The sequence below is a fragment of the Drosophila obscura genome, unplaced genomic scaffold (genome assembly GCF_018151105.1).
Source record: "Drosophila obscura isolate BZ-5 IFL unplaced genomic scaffold, ASM1815110v1 contig_25, whole genome shotgun sequence".
NCBI classification, from domain to species: Eukaryota; Metazoa; Arthropoda; class Insecta; order Diptera; family Drosophilidae; genus Drosophila; species Drosophila obscura.
In genome coordinates, this window is record NW_024542812.1 from 917,285 (window position 1) to 937,898 (window position 20,614).

The 20,614-nt window shown below is 42.7% G+C and overlaps 1 protein-coding gene across 1 annotated transcript in view; it reads right to left on the minus strand.

Annotated features, from left to right (window-relative positions):
* The window catches only part of LOC111076330 (spondin-1), a 44,290-nt gene extending 33,709 nt beyond the window's left edge, over positions 1 to 10,581 (minus strand). Inside the window, exon 1 of the mRNA XM_022370078.2 lies at positions 9,664 to 10,581. Coding sequence (XP_022225770.2) covers positions 9,664 to 10,159 — 496 coding nt within the window. The 5' untranslated portion in view covers positions 10,160 to 10,581. The remainder of the gene's footprint in view (positions 1 to 9,663) is intronic.
* Between the last annotated feature and the right edge of the window lie 10,033 nt (positions 10,582 to 20,614).

A 20,614-nucleotide genomic window follows, 5' to 3' on the forward strand; every position in this document is an offset into this window, starting at 1 on the left:
ACGATGGAAAATTCGTAAAACTCGTAAAATCTTTTTCCCTCCAGTTATCCAGATGAGTATCCAGTATTTGATTTTTTCAGTTTCCATGCTCTAAATAATATTTTTTCTTGCTAAGAATTTTTACCTAATACATTTTCCTTAGAGTTTTCCTCAAAATAATTCTGTGAATCATCTGTTGGCTACGATATCTCCTTGGCTTCGGGTTCATTCGAGGATAATTTAGATTGTCTCTGATATTTAATAATAAATCCGACTCTGAGGAACGCCATTTCTCTGCACAATCTGCCCCTTAGAGCTAAAGCCACCCCAAATCATATTTATCCGCTAGCTAGAATTCTGAACCGCCCCTGCACAAAGTCTCTAATTACTTTAAGGTAGAGGTAGCGCTGATTGTAATCTTCGACAGGGGTTTGGGGTATGCCGAGAAGCTTTCTTTAATATTTAATTTATTAAAGAAAAAATTGTATTTCATTTAATTTTGTTTCGAGGCTTTGAAGTGGTCCTCGGTTTCCAGTGGTGGTATGTCGCCTGCTGTCATCCTGCCTCTCAGCAGCCTCTCGGTTTCAGTTTGCTTCTGGGTGTCCTTCCGTTGTTTGTGCCCCTGCCGCATAATAAACACTTGATGGCCGCTTTGAGCCCTCTGTAGCGACAGTTTGCTGCGGTGGAAACGCCCACACACCACGGGCACTACCGACCATCGATGGCCTGGTCCTCCGTTGATTGTTTGCCTTGCGGCACTGTTGTGGTTGGTGTTGGTGATTTTCCAGAAACTGAGAATCTGTTTTTTCTCGTTCCCTTTTCCCCTCAATTTCCCATGCATTGGCCCGGCCACTTGTAACGGTTAATTTGGTTATCGGCCATCGGTTATCGATCATCTCCCCCGCCTCGGACGTGCTCCCCAATGCCTTTATCTTATTATCCGCCTGATTGACCATAAAAATTGGCTCTGCCATAAAAATGAAAAGTTATTTAATCTGGCCACAGCTTTGATCTGTCCCTCTCCCACTTTATATACCTCTCTCTCTCTCCATTCCCCGCACGTCTTATTCTGGCGGGAAACATACAACAAAAAATTTGGCCACTCCCTGGGGTGCAATCCTTATAGATTGCTTTCATTATCCACAAAATTTCCGTCCAGTCAAGTTTTCTTTTTGATGTCTATGTTTCCGCTTTTCGTATTCTCATGAAAATTGCTTAATTAAATGAATTTTATGTACTATTGACAGTCACTCAAACCAAGAGGCGGACACCAAATTTATGTGAATTTGTCACGTAGATGACAATTTATCTCAATCATAATTCCCTTTCCCTCTATATGTTCTTGTGGCTCGGTTCTGTATCCTTAATTAAGGCCTGGAGCCCCAGCCTGTCGATTGACGAGGGCTAAATATGAACTGACAATAGAAAAGACATGCGTGTCCTGGCAGACAAATTCTAAAAATATATCTCACACACACACTCATATCCTTCAGATGTTGGTCTGGGAAACTATTGTAAGTAAAAGGTCAACCTTTGGATACTCTTTCGAAGACGAAACAAACAGAAACTATCCATCTGTAGTAATCAGCTCACTTCCATTATCTTTTCTTTGTTTCAAATTCCATCTCTTTATTATTTATTTCACGTGGCGACAGATTTTGTCTTTTGTCTTGTTTATTGTCTCTTCTTTCATTTGCTTGCTCTTTCACGCTTTCCCATCTCTGTTCATCTCTTCTTTCGACTCTCTCCTTCACTTATTTACATATGTGAATGTGAATACCATTGCAATTCTTGAATGCAACACGAGAATTTCTATAAATAACTAAAATTGAATGCCAAATATAGAAATGCCTCAGATAAAACTGCTTTCATGCTATTAAAATTCTTTGCTCCCTCGTTCCACTTGGACTCGTACGAAAAAATTGAAATATTTACCTTCGTTTTGTTCGTTTTATAAATCAGAGACTGCCACCGGGTATTTGTGACTTACAGTGTGTGTGTTTGTGTGTATTCTCTGTAATTTGTACACATTCTTCACGCAGACAAAGAGGAAGCCAGCCCCCTACGACGACGACAACACTTATGCGCTCACCACCACAATCACGCCTCCGTTTGCGGAGCGCGGTGCGCAGGGGCGCACCCACAACTCCGGTCGGTCCCATTACGCAGACATAAATGCAGACAAACAAAAGTTTTGTGCGACGCGTTTCCGATTCGTTTCGTTTTTTTTGTTTCCACCCCCTACCACCCGTTTATGATGTGGGGGTGGGGAGCGGAGCAGGATGTTGGAGCACGCATGGGATGTCTGCCGCATGTCTGGAGCGGGAGACAAAGCGGAAGAGCAGGAGGGAGCGAAAGGGGGACGCGCCCACCTGGCAAAGATTTATATTTATGTAGTCCAGAAAGGTGTGTGTGTGTGTGTGTGTGTGTGTGTGTGTGTGTGTGTGTGTATGTATGTGAGTGGCGTCTTAAAGTTGCACGGGGCTGTGACCCCGTCTGGCAATAAGCGTAAATTTATGGGGCAGACAGGCCGGAAACCCTTTTATGCCAGAGAAGTCCCTCCGATCCACCACTTTGCCACTCTTTCTGCCTTGCCTCCTTTGTGGTCAGCATAATTAGGCTGCCATTAGCAGACGCAGCTCCTTCCTTCTCTCTCTCTCTCTTTCTCTTTGGCTCAAAGAAAATACCAAACCACAAGATACTTTTCCAACTCTTTCTGCTTGTGTTTGCAGACCATAAATTTGTGTTCCCTGGGTTCTCGTTGTCGTTCTCGCCCTTCCGACACGCCCTTTCCGACGATGATATCGGTTAAACAATTTCCAACATTTCTATGCAAATGCGTTATTAATGAGCCGATTCCTTGCCGTCGCATTTCTGATTTATGGCCGACAGTTAATTAGGATCACGATTTGCTGCCCCAATTCCCTTTGCCTACTTTTGTGCGCTTTCCATATAACTTCCCCTTTTTGGTATTTCCCTTCTTTTTTTTTTGATCGAAGTAAATGTATTTTTTGCTCCATTAAGAATCAAAAAAATACTTTGCATAAATCAGTTTGTAGTCATTTATGCTGACAAATGCACAATTGAAGGAACAGAATAAATGTCATAAATTGTTGGAACTGAACTGCCAGTGAATGCATTCCATTTCCTTTTTTTCCGGAATTTAAAAATTTCCCCTTGAAATTTTAATAATTATTTTAGATTTAACAGGAAAGAGAGAACCATGGAAGTACCTCACTGAAATAATATCAGAGTTCCTTTAAAGGGTTCACAAAATATAGATAACACAGAGTAAAAGTTATGTTGGCGAAGTCTAGGCAATGCTTTCACTTCAGGCTTTCTCCCATGCCGTGCGTGTGACCTACTTTCGAATATGTGCATGTTCTTTTTGAATCATTACAATGCAATTATTTCACGTCATGTAATTGTTTGATTTTCCCTATTGTTTTAATTTTTTATTCCTTTACATAAAATACATTTTCATTTTATTGTTCAAGCGAATTACAACCCGACCAAAGTTGTCTTTACAAATTAATAAAATACATATTCGAATGCGGGAACTAAAGCTAATTATCCCTCCCCCTAATTACGATTATGTTAATAAGTACACACATTTTTTGTCCCTTTGCTAATTTGTATTCAATTAATACTGACTGCGATGGGTTTCCTTTTCGATTTCCTTCCCATACAAATATTCCATGATTTAATTCAATTTAATATTGTGCAATAAATATACGCATTTCAGAGCTAATTAATGCCACTGCCATTGGTAATTGGGAAGCCAGGTAGCTGGTAGTTAGTGGCGCATTTTTAAAGGTAAACAATTAATTTGTATATATTTATATATATTATATATATTATTTTCCCACGCCAACAGCATACGTTGTTTAATTAACGCTGTAAATATGATTAATTAAATGCATCACCGCAAAATGTTGGGTCGGATTTAATTTAATGTAAAATTAATGTGTGTCCAATAAACAATTAAAGTTGGTTTAAGCGCCGTGTAAGTGACAACAATTTGGACAACAAATGAAATATTTCTGCTGGGAAAAAGTTTCCCGAGTGTTGGCAGCCCGGGCAACAGCAGCAGAGAGATAGAGAGACAACGACGACTGTGGGGCTGTAGCTGACATTATATCAAATTTCATTCATTAATTTCCATTTGACAATGCCACGCCTGTCTGCTTCTGCCTCTGCCTCTGGCGCATTTCCATCCCGCCATCCCCAAGCCTTGTGCTTTGTGTTGGTTTTGGAAAAGTTCCCTTCTTTTGCTCGAATATGTAATACGAAACCTGTACCTTGTCCATGTCATCTTCTGGCTCTGGTTGTACTGTCTAATCATGTATGAATGAATAATGATACGAATTTGACGTGGCATGTAGAATGTTATGTGGCGGAGCAGAACGAGAGTCAGACCCCGAACAAAGGACATGCAAAAGAGAAAATTTATTCATGCAAGTAAAAGCGGGGTGTGGGAAAAATGGAAAGCGGCGGGGCAGATTTGTGTGCCCCCAAACGAATAATGTTTGCCCGTGATTTTTCCCCGTTTAAAAGGTGTTTTGTGGTACGTAGGATCTCATATTACGAGCAAGGTATGGGGCATCATGGAGGGACATGCGTTGGGGAGTTTGTGAACTCCCCACCCAGCCCTTCTTGCTTTTAATTACAACACTTTAAGCCGGAGCTGGCACTAAGCAGCCAGAAAAGTAGCCGGAAAAGACACTCCAGGTGGAGCCCCAGGTACAAAGTCCTTCGCTCCACTCTCAAAACACAGTAAAATGAGAACAAGAATTTTCATTTATTATTAATATACCGTTCTTGCTGAAGCAGCAGCAGCAGAAACAGCGGTAGAAGTAAAAGCCGCCGTTTCAAGGAAATTGCGTTGTCAGCGGCATCTCTCGCTCTCCCAAGAATGCCAGGAATATCCCATCTCCATTTTCTGTCTTGGGGAGAAGCATTATGAATGTGTAATGCCTCCTACCACGATATAGGGCGGACGTGTGGAGGGGGAGCATGTTTCGAGCACTCCTCTCTCACCCGCAGCGAAAGGAAAACTTGAATGGTTCGAGGCTTTCAGTGCGGAGTAAAACTATTATCTATGCGTAACTTACGAGTGAATTAATCATTGTATGCGTGTGTGCTGCAAGGTTTGCAAGACATTCAATGATAAACAGATTTCAGCAAGTGGTTACAACGGGAAACTTAATATAATAGGAGACATTCAACCAAAGGAAAGCAGCAGAAATCAGGGGGTTAACTGCCAAACAATCGCTAACTGTGGCAGGTGGCTTCAATCTTCTGCTCTGCCTCATTTTACACCAACTTTCTCTCATGGGAGTCTCTCTTTCTCTCATTATACATGTCGAATCGAATGTCGAATACAATCGAATCCTGTTCTATGCTGTTGAGATTTTATTATCAAATTCTAATCCTAATTAAATATCAGAAATTTATTACTACACTTCAATTTCCACCGACAACACTTACACGAGTTTTATTGCTGAATGTTGCACCGAAACAAACAACATGGTTTCTGCATTAGCGGCAATAGACAATGGAAAGGATGCTCCCGGAGAAATTGTCATGGGAAAACATTGTTCTCCATATTTTTCACTGTACATGCTACCACCCACCCTGAGTCTCTTACCCCCCCTATTTGTGAGTGTGTGCGTGTAAAAAATTACAAACATTTAAAGTTTTGTTATGAGCGAGGAGCAAAAAGTCAGGAAATGAAATAAAGAAAATCAAATTGTGAGCCAACGGGCGGAGTGTGTTTCTGGTGTTGCATAAATTATGAATTATGCCACACACACACACACACACACACACAAACACAGGTGTGGACTGCCTCATGTATAATGTATGCAACATACATTTGTGCGCGGCGCTTTCTCTCTCTCTCTCTTTAGGATAATTTATTTGCCAGACAAACGAGAGTCAAAAATTAGGCAGAGCTCAAACCGAGAGCCAAGAGCCATGCGACCCCTGGCACAATAAAATATGAGGCGTGAAAGTGCCACAGGCCAAGGCGGCAGCATTCAACACCCAACTAAGAGGCACGCACATCTCTCAAGCCTCAGCAACAATACCAACAGCAGGCCAGGATAATTGCCCCACGGACGCAGGCAATTAACGAGCAACGAGCCGCAGAGTCAAGGCTTCTGCAACGTTCAGTTTGTGGAACGGGACCATCAATTGGCATGGATTTTCTTTTGTTTCTCCCAGGGGGCACATCAAGTCTAATCCTGACCTCCCCACTTTCCAATCAACGTTCTCTTTATTTGTATTTCAATTAATTTTGGGCATCTAACCAGTAAAATCCATCAACTATAAGCCAACGTGTGGCATACACTGAGCGAAAAAGGAATGGTGAAAATACAAAGTATGAGAAAAGGAAAACCCGCTTTCATATCTGTCTATCCATGGAGGATATCTTGCACATTGTATCGTATTAGCAGTCCGTCCCTGTGGTTTTATCCTCTAGTTCCTTCTCTGTTATCCTTTTATTGATTTCTTCACGCTCGGAAAACCCTTTCAAACTTCTTTCAGTGGCTTTGCGGGCTGCGATTGCGGATGAAACATGCCAGAAAGCAACATTTCATTTTGGCTTGCAAAACGCTGAACAAAAAGCCCCCGACATGCAATAAAAATGGCAAAAACATGAACCGAAAGTCGTCTAAGGCCAAACAAAAAAGCAACAAAAAAACTGCACTGCTACTGCTGTTTCTTTTACGAAAAGAGTTTTTGAATCCGAACAAAAAGTGTGACAAGGCACCAGAAAGTGCTGAAAAGCAGCAGCAGCAGGAGCAAAAGCAATAGCGCAAAAAAAAAACAGAAGACAGAGAGAGTGGAAACAAAGCGGAATATAAAACAAATATTCAGCAGGAGGCAAACTTTATTTCAGTTTCAATTTGGCGATAAAAACAGCGACAACAGCCGAGTCCAGGCCGATGCAGCGTCAGCGGCACAAATGAAATTTAAAAACTCAAACTCACGAATGGAGGAAAGCAATGAAAACGAGGAAAAGCAACCATGAATGGAGAGCAGGAGGGGGGCCACCAGAGCGACAGAGGATCGACACTGGGGGCGACCTGCAGCACAAAAGATACAAGAAATGCAATGCACTTGGTCGCCGGGGACGGGACTCCGTTGCAATTGCTGTCGCTGCTGCTTGTTTTTGGAACATTCATAATAAATTTGCTGCTCCTTCGACCTCCTTCGACAGCGTCACAAAAACAAAGGGGGAACTCTGCTTTTCCTCCGTGGGGGTTTTATTTCTTGTGCCCAGCAGTTGAAATCCAACGGATGTTAGAGTTGCGCACTGAAATTTATATACAAACAGGATATGACAGAGGCAGGAAGCCGTTGCCCTCTGACCCGCTGCCAACTCCCACTCCTTCGCCACTCGCTTCTCCCATTTTTGCCTCGTTTTTTCCTGCTTTTCTTTTCCTTTCCTCGTTGCTGCTTGAATTTTAATGCCAAATGGCATTCCGGACTCATCCTTGGACCCTGTTCTTAGAGTAGGACTAAGAACAGGACTTCGTTCGGTTCCGCCTACGGCCAAAACTAAATGGTTGTCATGGAGAATAAAAGCTCACTGGGAAGTGACAAGAGCCACTGGGTGGCTGGGGAGGGAGCGGGAGTGGTAGAGGTGCACTATTCTGCATCCAAGAATGCATACGGAATGTGGCAAATATGGCGGAGGATATGCAAGGCTATATTTGCACAGAATGTAGAACCAAGCGGATCCCCCAAGGTAACATTTATGCACTTCCCCTCGCCCGTAGATAAACGCTCAATTGAAGCCCAAGTGCTGGAGTAGCAATAAATACGACAAGTTTTTTTGCCATGTGCATAATAACGTAGGCTATAAAGAAGTATTACTCCTTTTGCTATATTTTATACGGGGGGATAAACACAAGTGCAGAGCCATGCATAAATCACGCATACGCACTGTGTGTGTAGAGCACAGGCAGAGCCACAAGAAGGGAAAACTATAAATTACGGAGAGGACACTATAAACAACAAGCAAAGTCCAATGCAGGCAATGCATGCAGCAAACAGGATAGGTGGGGCATCCCCACCATAATGCTCCTTAATTAGTCATATGAGAGCCTCCTCCCAGAGAAAACACACACAAAAATATTAGGGTTAGATGATGTTGAAGCTAGCTTTAGTGGATCCCAAGATGGGAATAACTCTTGAATCAAGTGCATCAAGGCGAAAATCAAAACATCAAATGCCTCCCCACCGTTCTACAAGACTGATCTGGGAAGGGGTAGGGGGCATGAGAGCATTCCCAGGATGAGTTGTGTGTGGCAGGCAGTCGGGAGTCTGCTAGCAACTTTATCCAATTTCTTGTTTTGCGCTGAGACCAGCATATAGCGCATAAGCACGTACAAATCGCATTTCTTAGGCGGCTCTCTGCTTCGGCTTCCTGCTTATCCTTTTTTTTATTAGCGCCTTTGTGTGTGTGCCTCTGCCTGTCTGTGCGCCCTGCTTGTTTAGCTGTCAGATTTACTTGTCTCTCTATCTGTGTCTCTCTGTCTCTGGGTCGTCCTGCGTCCTTTGCACGAGTATATGTGCGTGCCTGTGTGTTCGTTCGCTATAAATCGACAGCTAAATCTGCAAAAACATTGATAAGACAAGCGACATGCCAATGCGGCCAAAGGCATTTTCCATTCTCCATTCTCCCCCTCACGTCCCCTCCAATTGTCCACCGATTTGGCAAGGCCTTTTCCTATGTGATTTAACCCAAAAATATCGACAAAACGAACCGAAAATGTTTAGCCAACTGCCAGGGAAATTGCTTTTCGATTTATTCTCACACACTCGCAAATTCGAATGTGAAAATCTCACAGAGACAGAGACAGAGAGAGAGAGGGAGAGCATTGTGACAAATTAGTCTTTAGATCTCCCCGTCTCTGTTTTTGCTTGTGTGTTTTGCTGTGCTGTGCACAAATTATGAGATTCTTATCGTTTTGCTCGATTTCCCTTTATGATTGAGTAATAAACACAGTGAGAGACGGATGGTTGCCTGTCAGACAGAGACAGAGCTAGAAAAAGTGAGAGAAACAGCGAGAGTGAGTGAATGGGAAAAACATGTCAAGTTTGGCCCAATTTTCAGCAGAGAAATTCGGCCAAATTTTACTGGACTGGCTATTTTTGGTCGAAATTTGCTCCCCTTTTTAATTGACTCAAACATTTGGAATTTTAATGGGTTTGGTTTTTTTTTGTTGTTTAATTTCTGTTAAAATCCTTTGCACAATTTTCAATAAAATCTCCAAGATAATTGATGAACAGAAATTTCTTTGCTTTTGCATCTGTACATACGAGTATTTATGAAGAGGCAAACACATGACTGCGAATACAACCAAATGGCAATACAAATTGATTGGTGAAAATTGGATTAATTGGGGAAAATATCTTGGGGAAAATGGCTGCACTGCAGCAACTGCACTTTTACAGGTACAATTACGATTCAAGAGTACTCAATACATATACAAATACAAAATACAAATTACATTGGCATTTCATGCATTTTATTTCATTTTCCTTCTGGGTATTCATTCTTACTCCTACAGCGCATATTTTACTGCAGCGTCCTCAGCGACTATCCACACAATTTGATTTAAAATCCCAAGAATCCATCCCATTTATACTCAACAATTATCCACTCACCTAAAGTCTTGGTCCATTGGGCGGTGGGTCGCCAGTCGGGATAGTGTTTGGGGAATAGCTCCCTGGTCCAGTAGGTGTGCAGGACCACCTTGTAGACGGCCAGGCGGTCCAGAGTGCAGCCCGTCTGCGGGGCTGGCTGTGTGGGTGGGGGAGCGTTAAGCGAGGAGCTCGCGGAGAGGCCCTCAGCCAGAGATTCAGGATTGTTGTTGGTGTAGTAGTAATTGCGGTTCAAATTCGAGTCTGCAGAGGATTGCGCCCCTGCTGCTGCGCCGCCGGCGGCGGTGGAGGCGAACTTGATGTCATTGTCCCTGGGCGCCTGCTGATTGGCCACGGAGTAGGCATAGATTCCCGGATTTGAGATGAAGGATGCGCCATAGGCGCTGCTCGCGGCGGCTGCCACTGTGGGCTCGAGGATCCCGATGATCCCGATAAGTCCGAGGAGCCCGAGGAGGGGCGGCCACTGGGCGGCCGACTTTGTGTTCGGCTGCGCTCTCATTCTGTCAAACGGTGTTTGTTGCGGTGCTGTGCTTGCGGCGCGCCCTCTCTCTTTCTATCCTTGGCGGCGGGGCTATTTCTGATTTGGTTTTGACTTCCCTTCTCGCTTGCACTTCACATTTGCCTTTGGGGCCGGTGCTTAAAAATAAACGCACATACGCGCACACACACACACACACAGACGGAGGCAAGCACGCACACGCACTCACATATTTATTTTCGGTTTCTTTGACTCTGTTCTCCCCTCGTTGTCGTTGTCTCCACTTTTATGCTGATGAATTCTTCGATTTGGACTTTTGGCGCGGACCAGGAGCCAGCGTTTGCGATGCGAGAGCAAAAACGGAGAAAATATCGAGAAAATCTACCAAGAGCCAAGAGCAACCAACCGCCTGCGTTCAGAGTTCTTCGCGTACTGAGAAAATGTTGCGGCAGGCAATGACAACAGAAGCCGTGTGTTGGTGGCACCAACCACCTCGCACCCCCCACCGCCAATGACATCAAATAACCCAGAGAGTGTTTCCCCAAAACGAGGGGAAAATGAGAGTGATACAAAAAAGAGAGAGAGAGAGCGAGCGAGCGAGAGAAAGTACCTCACCACTTGGGGGAGAGCCGTTTCGTTCTGTTGCGGGAAATTTTCTAGTGCTCTGGCAACAACAAAAGCCTACAGTCAACAGCCTGTTGAGCTTTGAGCTGGAAATTGTTGTTGGGGACAGCCAGAGCCCACCCTCTTACATGGGGGAAAATATTGCACATAAATATGTACATATGTATGTGTAGGTGCATTTAACAGTCACTGTTGATGTTACCGTGTGGAATAAGATCAAAAGTTAACCAAAAATCGAATAAAAGGGTTTTAATGGATCAAACGAAGCAAAGATTTGATTCAAAGTAAACAGAGACCTCTTGCCTAAATGCTACGTTAAGCATTGCTCATAAGGCTTAGAGTCTAAGCACCTGCTGCTAGCAGATAAGACAGACAACTTCAGGCAATTCATTTTATAATGGTAGCACCTTGAATATGTTTTGCATGTGTACAATGTACATTTGTATGTGTGGTTGGGCTTGGCCATCATCTTAACTATCATTTAATAGAGAAATTATATCTGAACTCTCTTGCAGTTTCCCAGTACGGTCTGCTGTAATTATAGTTCCCTTTTGATGGCGTCTGTTGCTGTTGTGGGGCCTTTTAAGACCGCAAGGTTTATTCACATGTATTGCACATTTCCTTTATGGGATTGAATGGCTGAATGGGAGCGTTAATGAGGCGGCCTTTTGTCTACAATATCCCATCTAAAGCCATCCAAAGAGTGCGTGTGTGTGTGTGTGTGTGAATAGAACAGAACATGACAGAAGAGAACATAACAGAACGACGACAGCTCGGATGACTTTTACCATTGTGGAGAGAACAATGAGTTCAATTTCCGATTAAAACCAATTGAAGCACTTTAATTGCTACAATTCAATTAAACAACACGCTAATGGCTGCGGCCACACAACACACTACACTACACACTCGTGCGACATATGTACAACCACGAGGGATGGCAATACTCGCAGCAATGACAATGACCAACTATCGATTCATTGAGTGTGCGTGGGGCAGGGGTGGGAGGGGATGGTCAATAGCTGATCGGAGCTTTAGTTTAAGCCCCTCACCACCCTGTGGAAAACATAATTGCCACTGACATGTGGACCCCAATGGCAATTACCCCTGGCCACCACCTCAGACCCCAGACACCATACGCCACGATCCACGTCCAGGTAGAGCAGCAGCCCCCCATACTCACCTCACTCCCCGCCATAGACAAAACTTTGTCCCGCAATTATGTTGCACTTAAGTGAGTTGTACGTGTCTCTGTGCCTGTCGTCCGAGTGTGTGTGTGTGTGTGTGTGTGTGCGGCTGGGTGGTGGTGGGCATGTCCAAGCGTTTCTGTCTGTGTCTAAGTGGGTCCTAGGGTCGGTCCTTTGTGGCTCTGCTGCCCCTCGATACGCTCGCGTGCCTCCGGTATGTAAATTGTGCGTGCGTGAAATTTATTGCAGTTAATAATAATTGTCCATTTTGCATGAATGACGACCACAACGGGTGACCACTTACCCTCTGTGGCGTCAGCCCCTTTGCGGCGCCCACCTTGTGGTCAATTATAAAGGACACTCTGTCCGCCATTTGTCTTAGACAATGCTGCTGGCCAGGTTTTAGCTTTATGCTCCATTTGGGGCCCATTGGGGCCATCGCATTTGATGGGGCTTTAAATGTCGTGGCACTGCGAGTGCCTTAATTTATTCCAATGAGGTGATAATGTCCCTTTTTGTGGAATGTTTATTGAGCGTAGGGACACAATTACCATTACCATTACCATCAATTGCATTTATTATTTATGCGAATTGTTGTTCAATTTTCAAATGGATATTGTGTCCAACGTAATTGAAGGAATGGGGAATACAGTGTAAATTCTAGGAAGGGTTTCCTTAGGCTCTCTTTTTGTTTGTTAAAAAGATAAGTTCTATAAAATATAAAATATATAAATCCACAACTGAATACTCATATTTTAAGAATATTTCAAATTAATGGGTTTTTAGAATGCTCTCCCCTTCGGTTATGGGATATTATACTGGGAAATTATCTCTCTGCTGCACAGCGCATGAACTCGGTCTCTCTACCAATTTCCCTGCTCTCTCTCTCTCTCTCTGTCGTTGTTCCCCACCTGAGCAGACAAGTCGAAACATGTTTTTGTGTGTTTTATTGTTGGGGGCAAGAGTGTAATTCATTCAACAAAACTAAAATCGCAAAATACACGAAATTAAAGTCAGAAAGGGAGGAGGAAAGAAACCAAACGGCGCTGAGGGGTGGGAAGCTTATGTGCGGGGAGTTTTCGTTGGTCCTGCAAAGAAATGTTCTAATAAAGTTTGCATTTACCAAACAGAAACGCAGACGAGCAGACAAACGGTACTGGTATCCACCTGATTTCCCCTCTCCTCTGTATGTGCATTTTCACCCCTTTCACGACCCCATACACCCCCTCCCCATTCACACAACCTTCCCCCCTCCCACCATTTTAAGCTAACACCCATTGCTATTCCCCTTTCTTCTACCTTCGTCCATCCGTTGTTTGTCATTTTGTATTGAAATTCAAACTCCAAGCAGCCAAAATGCAACCCCACCCTTTGACACACGGACCCTGCACGATGATGGTCCCCAGGTGGCGTACGTGGCATACGGCAGGTGCATTTCCCTCCGGGAAACCCTTTGGTGGGGTGTTGAGAGCCGCCATTCATATTTGCATAAAAACTATGCATGTTTTTCACATGACCCGCCTCCCAACCACCATCTACCAGCCAATATTGTTTGTCAGCATTTACAATATATTCCATTCTTGTAATACTCTAAAATGGAGAAGGATATTATAGTTTTATCTATATGCGAGCATTAGAATAAATATTAAAAAAATCTTCTTCATGTCTGCTACTAAGAAAGGTATTATCTTGATTCAATTGCACTTGAACATACATATAAGGCATTATGTTCCGTACAGCCAGGTGGAATGGAATGTGTATCTATCAGAGAAACAATAAGTTGACTTTCGAACGGATAAAAGCAAGCCATATTTATTGGCTGCTTATTTTCTGCTCATAAGAACATACATATGAACTTCGACTTGCTTTCATTTCGTTTTTGTTGTATCTGGCCGGTAAATAAATCCACTCCAAAACCAAATCCAACCTCAACAACAAAGATAAAATAAAAAAAAAAAATGTACTTTATTGGTAACATTTCCCCTCTTTTCCCATTACCCAGCGAATGTCATCAAAACAGTCGAAATACTTGGAATTTCTCTATCTCTATCCCTGTCTGGCTCAGCAGCCACAACAGCAACACTTGCAACAACAGTGCCGCCACATTCTGCATAAGCACCTGCAGCACCATCTGCATCTGTGTCCATGTCTGCCCGCCCACTGCATCGATGTACGTTTTGGCATTTGCTTTGTGTGTGCCACTTTTTGGATTGTCGCCATTGCCAGTGTTTTCAGCCACTATTCAGACACTATGGAATTGCTCTTACACTAGGCAACCAGCAAATTGCATGCACGTATGCTGTAGACTTACACAGACTCTCATGGATACACTTTCTCAAATATATATTTGTGGTTTGTTTCCTTCAGCTGACACGTAGTATGTACATATATACATATGTGTACATAATTTCATTCAATAGATAGCACAATAGTGGCTAGGACCAAAGTGTATGGCATATGGTGTGGTGCATAGATACATCTTTACTGAAGGATACTCTTCATTGTCTTTGCAACAATGTTCCCAGTGGTTTTCCATTCGAGGAGAAACTTTGAGAACACAAGCGGGGGCATTCACCGAGAGACACTTTACTGTAGCTGTACCCAAAGCAAGAACAGTTATTCTATTAAATAAATAGAGAAAGAGAGAGACAGCAACTGTATTGGGGCATTGATCAAACGGGTTAAGTATGGCACACTTTTCGAAAACAAACCCCATTAAAAGCTCATCTTCAATGGCTGCCACATTGAATTAGGAAATGTCCCAAAACATCTCTGACATGTCGTTAATTTATTTTGTGGTGTGTCCCACCCAGGAAGTGGCTTCATTAAAAATGCTGGAGCACCCGTCCTACTCCGAGTAATTCCACAAATCATTCCCCCCGAAGTCAACATAATCCCGTGGCAGTGCCAGTGCAGCGCAAAAAATTTGTCAGTTTGAAAAGAGCTTAGCGCATAATTTATGCTTCCCAGAGCTAGTCACCCACCATTCACAAATAATTATATGAATAGATATATTTTTGTTGTTTTTATTTTAGTGGTTTGTTTTTCTTTTGTGTTCCGTGTCGCTTTTCAAATATTTCCCGTTCATACATTTGTTTTCATGTTTCTACAGAATTAAATTTGATTTTTATGCTGATGACGTAACACTCTTATAGTTCCAGCCAACTAAAATCCATTGATCTATTTTAATTCAATTCGAATGGACTAACATTTAGTTTGGGCCATAGCTTTCCGCTGCTCGGTTTGCATGTTTGCCGCCAAAAATACATTGAAAATCAATTAAAAGTGTGTGCAGTGTCCCTCAATATGTAAAGGAGCAGGCAATCCCCCTTGATATTATTTTCATCCACAATCATTTCCCACCACAAATTATATGTATTCAATTAGGGTCCCACTGCCATGCTGACTGCCTTTGAAATTTAGCGGTAATTATTCGGCTATTGCAATTTAAATGATTTTGAATTGCCAGTTGGTCGGTTTCGTTATCGGTTTGATTCAATTATATTTTGCACGCGGAAATAATGGAGCACTAGAAAGTGCCTGCAGGCGGCTGGCATCGATGTAAGCAATATTTGGGGCGCTCTTTAATTGAATTTCGAATTCATTAAGAATTTATTTTTTTTGGAATGGGACAGGGTAAGTGGTTGCACGTATGACAGGGAGTATTGGATGGACTGACCATGTGCTCATCCGTGATGGCCACGCGTATTAAACGCATTATTAAAACAGATAATCATTTTATATATAGTTGATCATTGTCGAGCATTTTAATAAATCATAAATATAAATTAATCGTATCGTACTTTTCTCTGCAGTTTCCTCTCTCTATGTACATATATTAAAAGCGTTCTTTGGGCATGCATCTCCTTATACGAAATTCACGCTGAGCAGCATCACGCTCACCAAAAACAAACAATCGCAGTTTCACTCTCCCAAACAGAAACAACAATAGCAACAGCAGAAGCTTCGCCCTCACCCACACAGGCACGACCACAGGAGCTTTAACATGCCCACGGTATAATAAGCAAAGCCGCAAATGAGCGGCTAAAGAGCGCACTAATGGCAGAGAGCGTGATGGAGCGTGAACAAAACACAGGCGAAATTCCTCGGCGAGTGGTTGGTGATGGGGAGGGAGGCTTTGTTTTGACAGGCGACCCCGTCTGCATTTCTTGCATCACTGTGTGGGCGTGCATTCCCCCATATATCTTTCTACACTTGAGGCCACTTCTAGCTTTCGTGCTTGCTGTCCCTCCCTCGCGCTCTCACTCTTTCTTTCGCTCAGGCTGAGCTTAATTAAAGCGCAGGGTCACGTAGCCAAGGAGCCACGTGGTCGTTGTCTAATCCAATCCCGGGTCCTCCACCCGCTTATGTTGTTGTTTGTGCCTCTGCTACTGATGCTGCTTCTCCCTGTCACTCTTTGGCAATTCTTTGGCTTATGCCCGATGTCATTTGACTACTTTGTGCGGGAAAAAGCAAAAAAAAAATAGAAGCACTGAAGGAGCACACAGAAAGGAAGATTGCTACATTAAAGTGTCCTTCGACACGTGCAATACCCGGTACTCGTTCCTAAGAACAAAAAAAATGCGATTTGCAGAGACTTGTAGATTCCCTGCGATTATCGAGTTATGAGGTCTGGGATGAGCTATGCTTAAAGCTTGTCCAAAATATTTACTCTAATCGCATCAATATAAAGTTTCCACTGATCAGATGGTATAAATGCAATAAAAATGGCAAAAAGCTTTCTCCTATCAGCGAATAGAATATACCCCTGTGCTCTACGAACCATGGGTATATGAAAAGAGTGAGCGAAAAGCTAATTTGGGTTTTCTTACTGCTCTTTGCATTTCCTTTGCCCCCCAGTCGCTTCCAGACCACGCCGTTCCGTGACGTCCCGCTTCCCGCTGTCGACTGTCGACTGTGTCAAAGTGCATGCCAAATGGAGAATTGCATTTCCAAACATTTGCGCAACATTAATTGCATAAATTTTGGAACACTCTCCGTGGAGGGGGCCACACAAAATTAAAGAGCTGCCAGGGAAAAAGAGGAAAAGTCATTAAAATGTTGTCACAGTCTGTCTCTGTCGGCAGTCGACAGCCGGCAGCCGCTTCCTTCCCTCGTCCCTAAATCTCTACCATCCAACTGTCTGCATCTCTGTTATAATTTTATGCCTAACTGTGTCAACTTCTGGCTTTCTGCTCCCCAGCACTCGGCAAGTGCTCATGCATAACGCATTTTGCGCAGCTAAAAAGTATGCTATGAAAGTGTAACTCATACCTGTTGCCCCGACCCCATCCACAAGGCTTACGACCAAAGCTTGCCGCCACCCACGCTTTAAATCAGTCGTCATTTCATTAAAATGCACGCACAGCACAGCAGGAGGATATGGAAAACGCTCTGAGCCGGGGAGAGAGAGACAGAGAGAGACACCATTTTGGCCTTTTACCGTAATTTGTAATGCAGTGCAGCATTTGGCCCGTGCGGATATTAAATTTACCGTTATTAAAACATTTTTCATGCTCATCATTTTATGGGTTCGCAGAGGGGAGTAAAAAAGTAAAGTAATTTAATGTTTTAGCGGTTGAAAAGGTGATTTTTGTGCACATGAGAAAAAAGAGAAAAAATGTAGCGACCATACATACATATGTATGTACATACATGTATATCTGTAGGTGTCATCTATATTTCTATAAACCCCCTACATATGTACATGTAGATGCTAGCTATGGGGGCATTGATTGCATTCGAATATATTTAAACCGAAATTCCCAGGCTACAAATATCGAGGATCAAGTTGCCAGCAATAAAAAATCGATCAATTATTTATTTTTGTACTTTCCAACAACCAGGTGGCTAGCCTTACAAATGGTTCCACAACTCATGGTTGATTCTTCGCCAGCCCCTTTAGCCATTTACGCGCTTCGTTGGAACTTTCGATTGGAATCATTTTAGAAACCAAAGCAAAACTGTTTTTTTCCTTTCAGTTATTATATTTGTGTGACATTTTCGCAAACAATTTCACCTCCCCAACAGTCTCTCATTTTTGTGGCCTCCCTTCTCTTGTGTTTTCACATTTTCTTGCGATGAAATGAACACACTCCCATACCATACGCACACACACACTCACACACACCATTAGACCATAATTTTCAATAAATAGTTCTTCTTCTGTTGCTGTTGGTGAAATCATATCGCGGGCAATAGTTTTGAAATCATCTTATGGGGCACCGCCTGCCACTGATGTCCGGAACGTGACTGCGAGCCCGCATGAGGCGCTTACGGGAGTCAGCATCAGAAGTCAGCGACAATAAAAATGAGATTCGGGTAGCATTTTGTAGTTCCTTTTGCAAGCATACATATGTACATATATGTGTATATGCTCCCTCCTTTCTCTCGCTCTTTTCCTTCGCTTATATGGCAATGGCACTTGTCGCTGACAGAGCGAATGGATGTGGAAAAAAAAACATTTATTATTAGAGCAACGATTTTGTTGGTTCTTTTCCAATATATATGTACCTTAGAGGGTACTTTTGGTTATGCCAGAAGTTTGTATGAAACAAGAGATTCTTTATCTGATAATAGTGCAATAAGTGCAGCCAATGGTGTAATCGATCGGCAAAGGGTATTAACATTTTCGACCCTCAAATGCCACAAGGAAACTTTGCTCACACACGGAAACACTCACTAAGTGAATGGGACAAAGTATTGGTATTGGTTGGCTTAGGCCTTGAACTGCTTGGAAAACTGTGCAAGGAGAAACGAAAGACAAAAACAAAAAACAACAGGAACAAACACAACTACAAAACTAAGACAGCAATTAGCCCGTCAGGCAATTAAAATGCAAAAATTGCCATAGACACAGTCAGAGGTCGAGGAAGACTAGAAGAAATAGTGGAAAAGAAAAACGCAGCTGGAGAAGAAAACTCGAACAAAGAAAACGAAGGGGATATCGAGGCCTAAAGGTAGCGAACAACAAAAGTCCAAGGCCCAATGCATAGTGGTTGAACATCGAATGGAAATACATGTCAGCAGCACTCGGATTCATACTTATCCCATAGCATTTAGAGCCCACTGTGCAATGGAGACATGTGTCAGCTAGCAGAAAAAACAAAGAAAAAGCCAGAAAATCCTCGATACACAGGCAAAATATGTGTAGGGGGAAAGAAAGGAAGCGTGGCGAGGCGAGGCGAGGCAAAGCGACCCGTGTCAAAGGGGGGACCGGCACCAGCCAGTGCGCTCAATTTACTTGTCGCTTCACATAATTCCAAGAAATTTCGTATAATCCCAAGAGCGCTGTGTCAGGCAGAGGGGGCTACAAGGAGGTACCTAGGGTAACGTGAAAGCAGCTAAATATAAACTGCATACACAAAAATTATTAAGGAAAATGAACAGAAACATCAGCGAAGGATGGGGGGACGAGAGCGGAAAGCAAGCATGGAAAATTGCTAATTACGCGATTGCCGTGATTCTCGCGCGTTGCATATTTCAAGATGTTTCCTGCAGTTGTCGTCTGCCAGTTTTTCCAACTGAATTCAAGGCAAGCTCTGGGCATATCGTGCAATAGCAACGTGCAGCTGCTGTGGCCTGAGATCTCAAATAAATGGGGAATATTGCAAATATTTAATAAACATTGCAGCTACAAATTAAGCACAAATATTTGAACGCTTAACAAGCGGGAGTGATTGTCGAATGGCGGGTGAGTGGAGGTGGCACTCAAATATGAAATTTATTATTAAATAGTTCCCTCATTTTTTTTTTGCATTTCCATGTTTTACGAAACAGTGGAAATTCTAGTTAATGGAAAATATGTTTACTATGAATATACGATGTATATTAATTTGATTGATTTGTATTATATTTGAAATTTTGTATATTCTAATCGATGAATCAATTATGTTTATTTATTCAGTAGGAATTTGCGATTTTTGTTACTCGGAAAATCCGCTGATTGACCGCTCATTTGCACAGGAAATTGTTACCCGATGTATCCAGTTGCATCTTCCAGTAGGTGAAAATAACCTTTTAGCTGGGAGAAAACTTTTAATACCATCAAAATGATATGGAAATAAGTATATGTAATTTTGCAAGAAAGATTGAATATAATATCTAGAATCCAATTAGGACTTTTTTGTTTATTAATTATTTATAATTATTATTTTTCATTTAATATATATGTACGTACGTATGTATCAACCTTCAGTCAATCGAACTTATTGATCTCCTTCCTATTTATCGAATCTTCACTGTGCTCTGTGACTGTGCTCTGAATAACACACGACAGCAACATCAATTCACCCTCTCAAAAAATAAAATATAATGAAAATAAGCAAAATACTCGTAAAAGCGACAACTCATTTAGTTGTATAGATGAATCCATGCCTCAGTGGACGTGAATCACTCACTCGGAAGACGCGAGACAGCGGCAATGGTGGCTGGGGGCGTTGGGGAAAAACTATTTTTGCTTCTGCCAGCGGAAAAGAACGCTCCACCAAGACCAAGGCCTATTAGCCAAGTGGGTGGCAGGGCGGCAGAGTGGCAGTGAGGGAAAAACAGGGAGGGAAGAACTCTTCTTTCCCTCGTCTTTCGCCGACTCTCAAGCTGTCACTTAAGATGGTCTAAGTGGAGGTTCTTCTGTGTGGTGAAGAGGACTGAGCGACGAGCGAGCCAA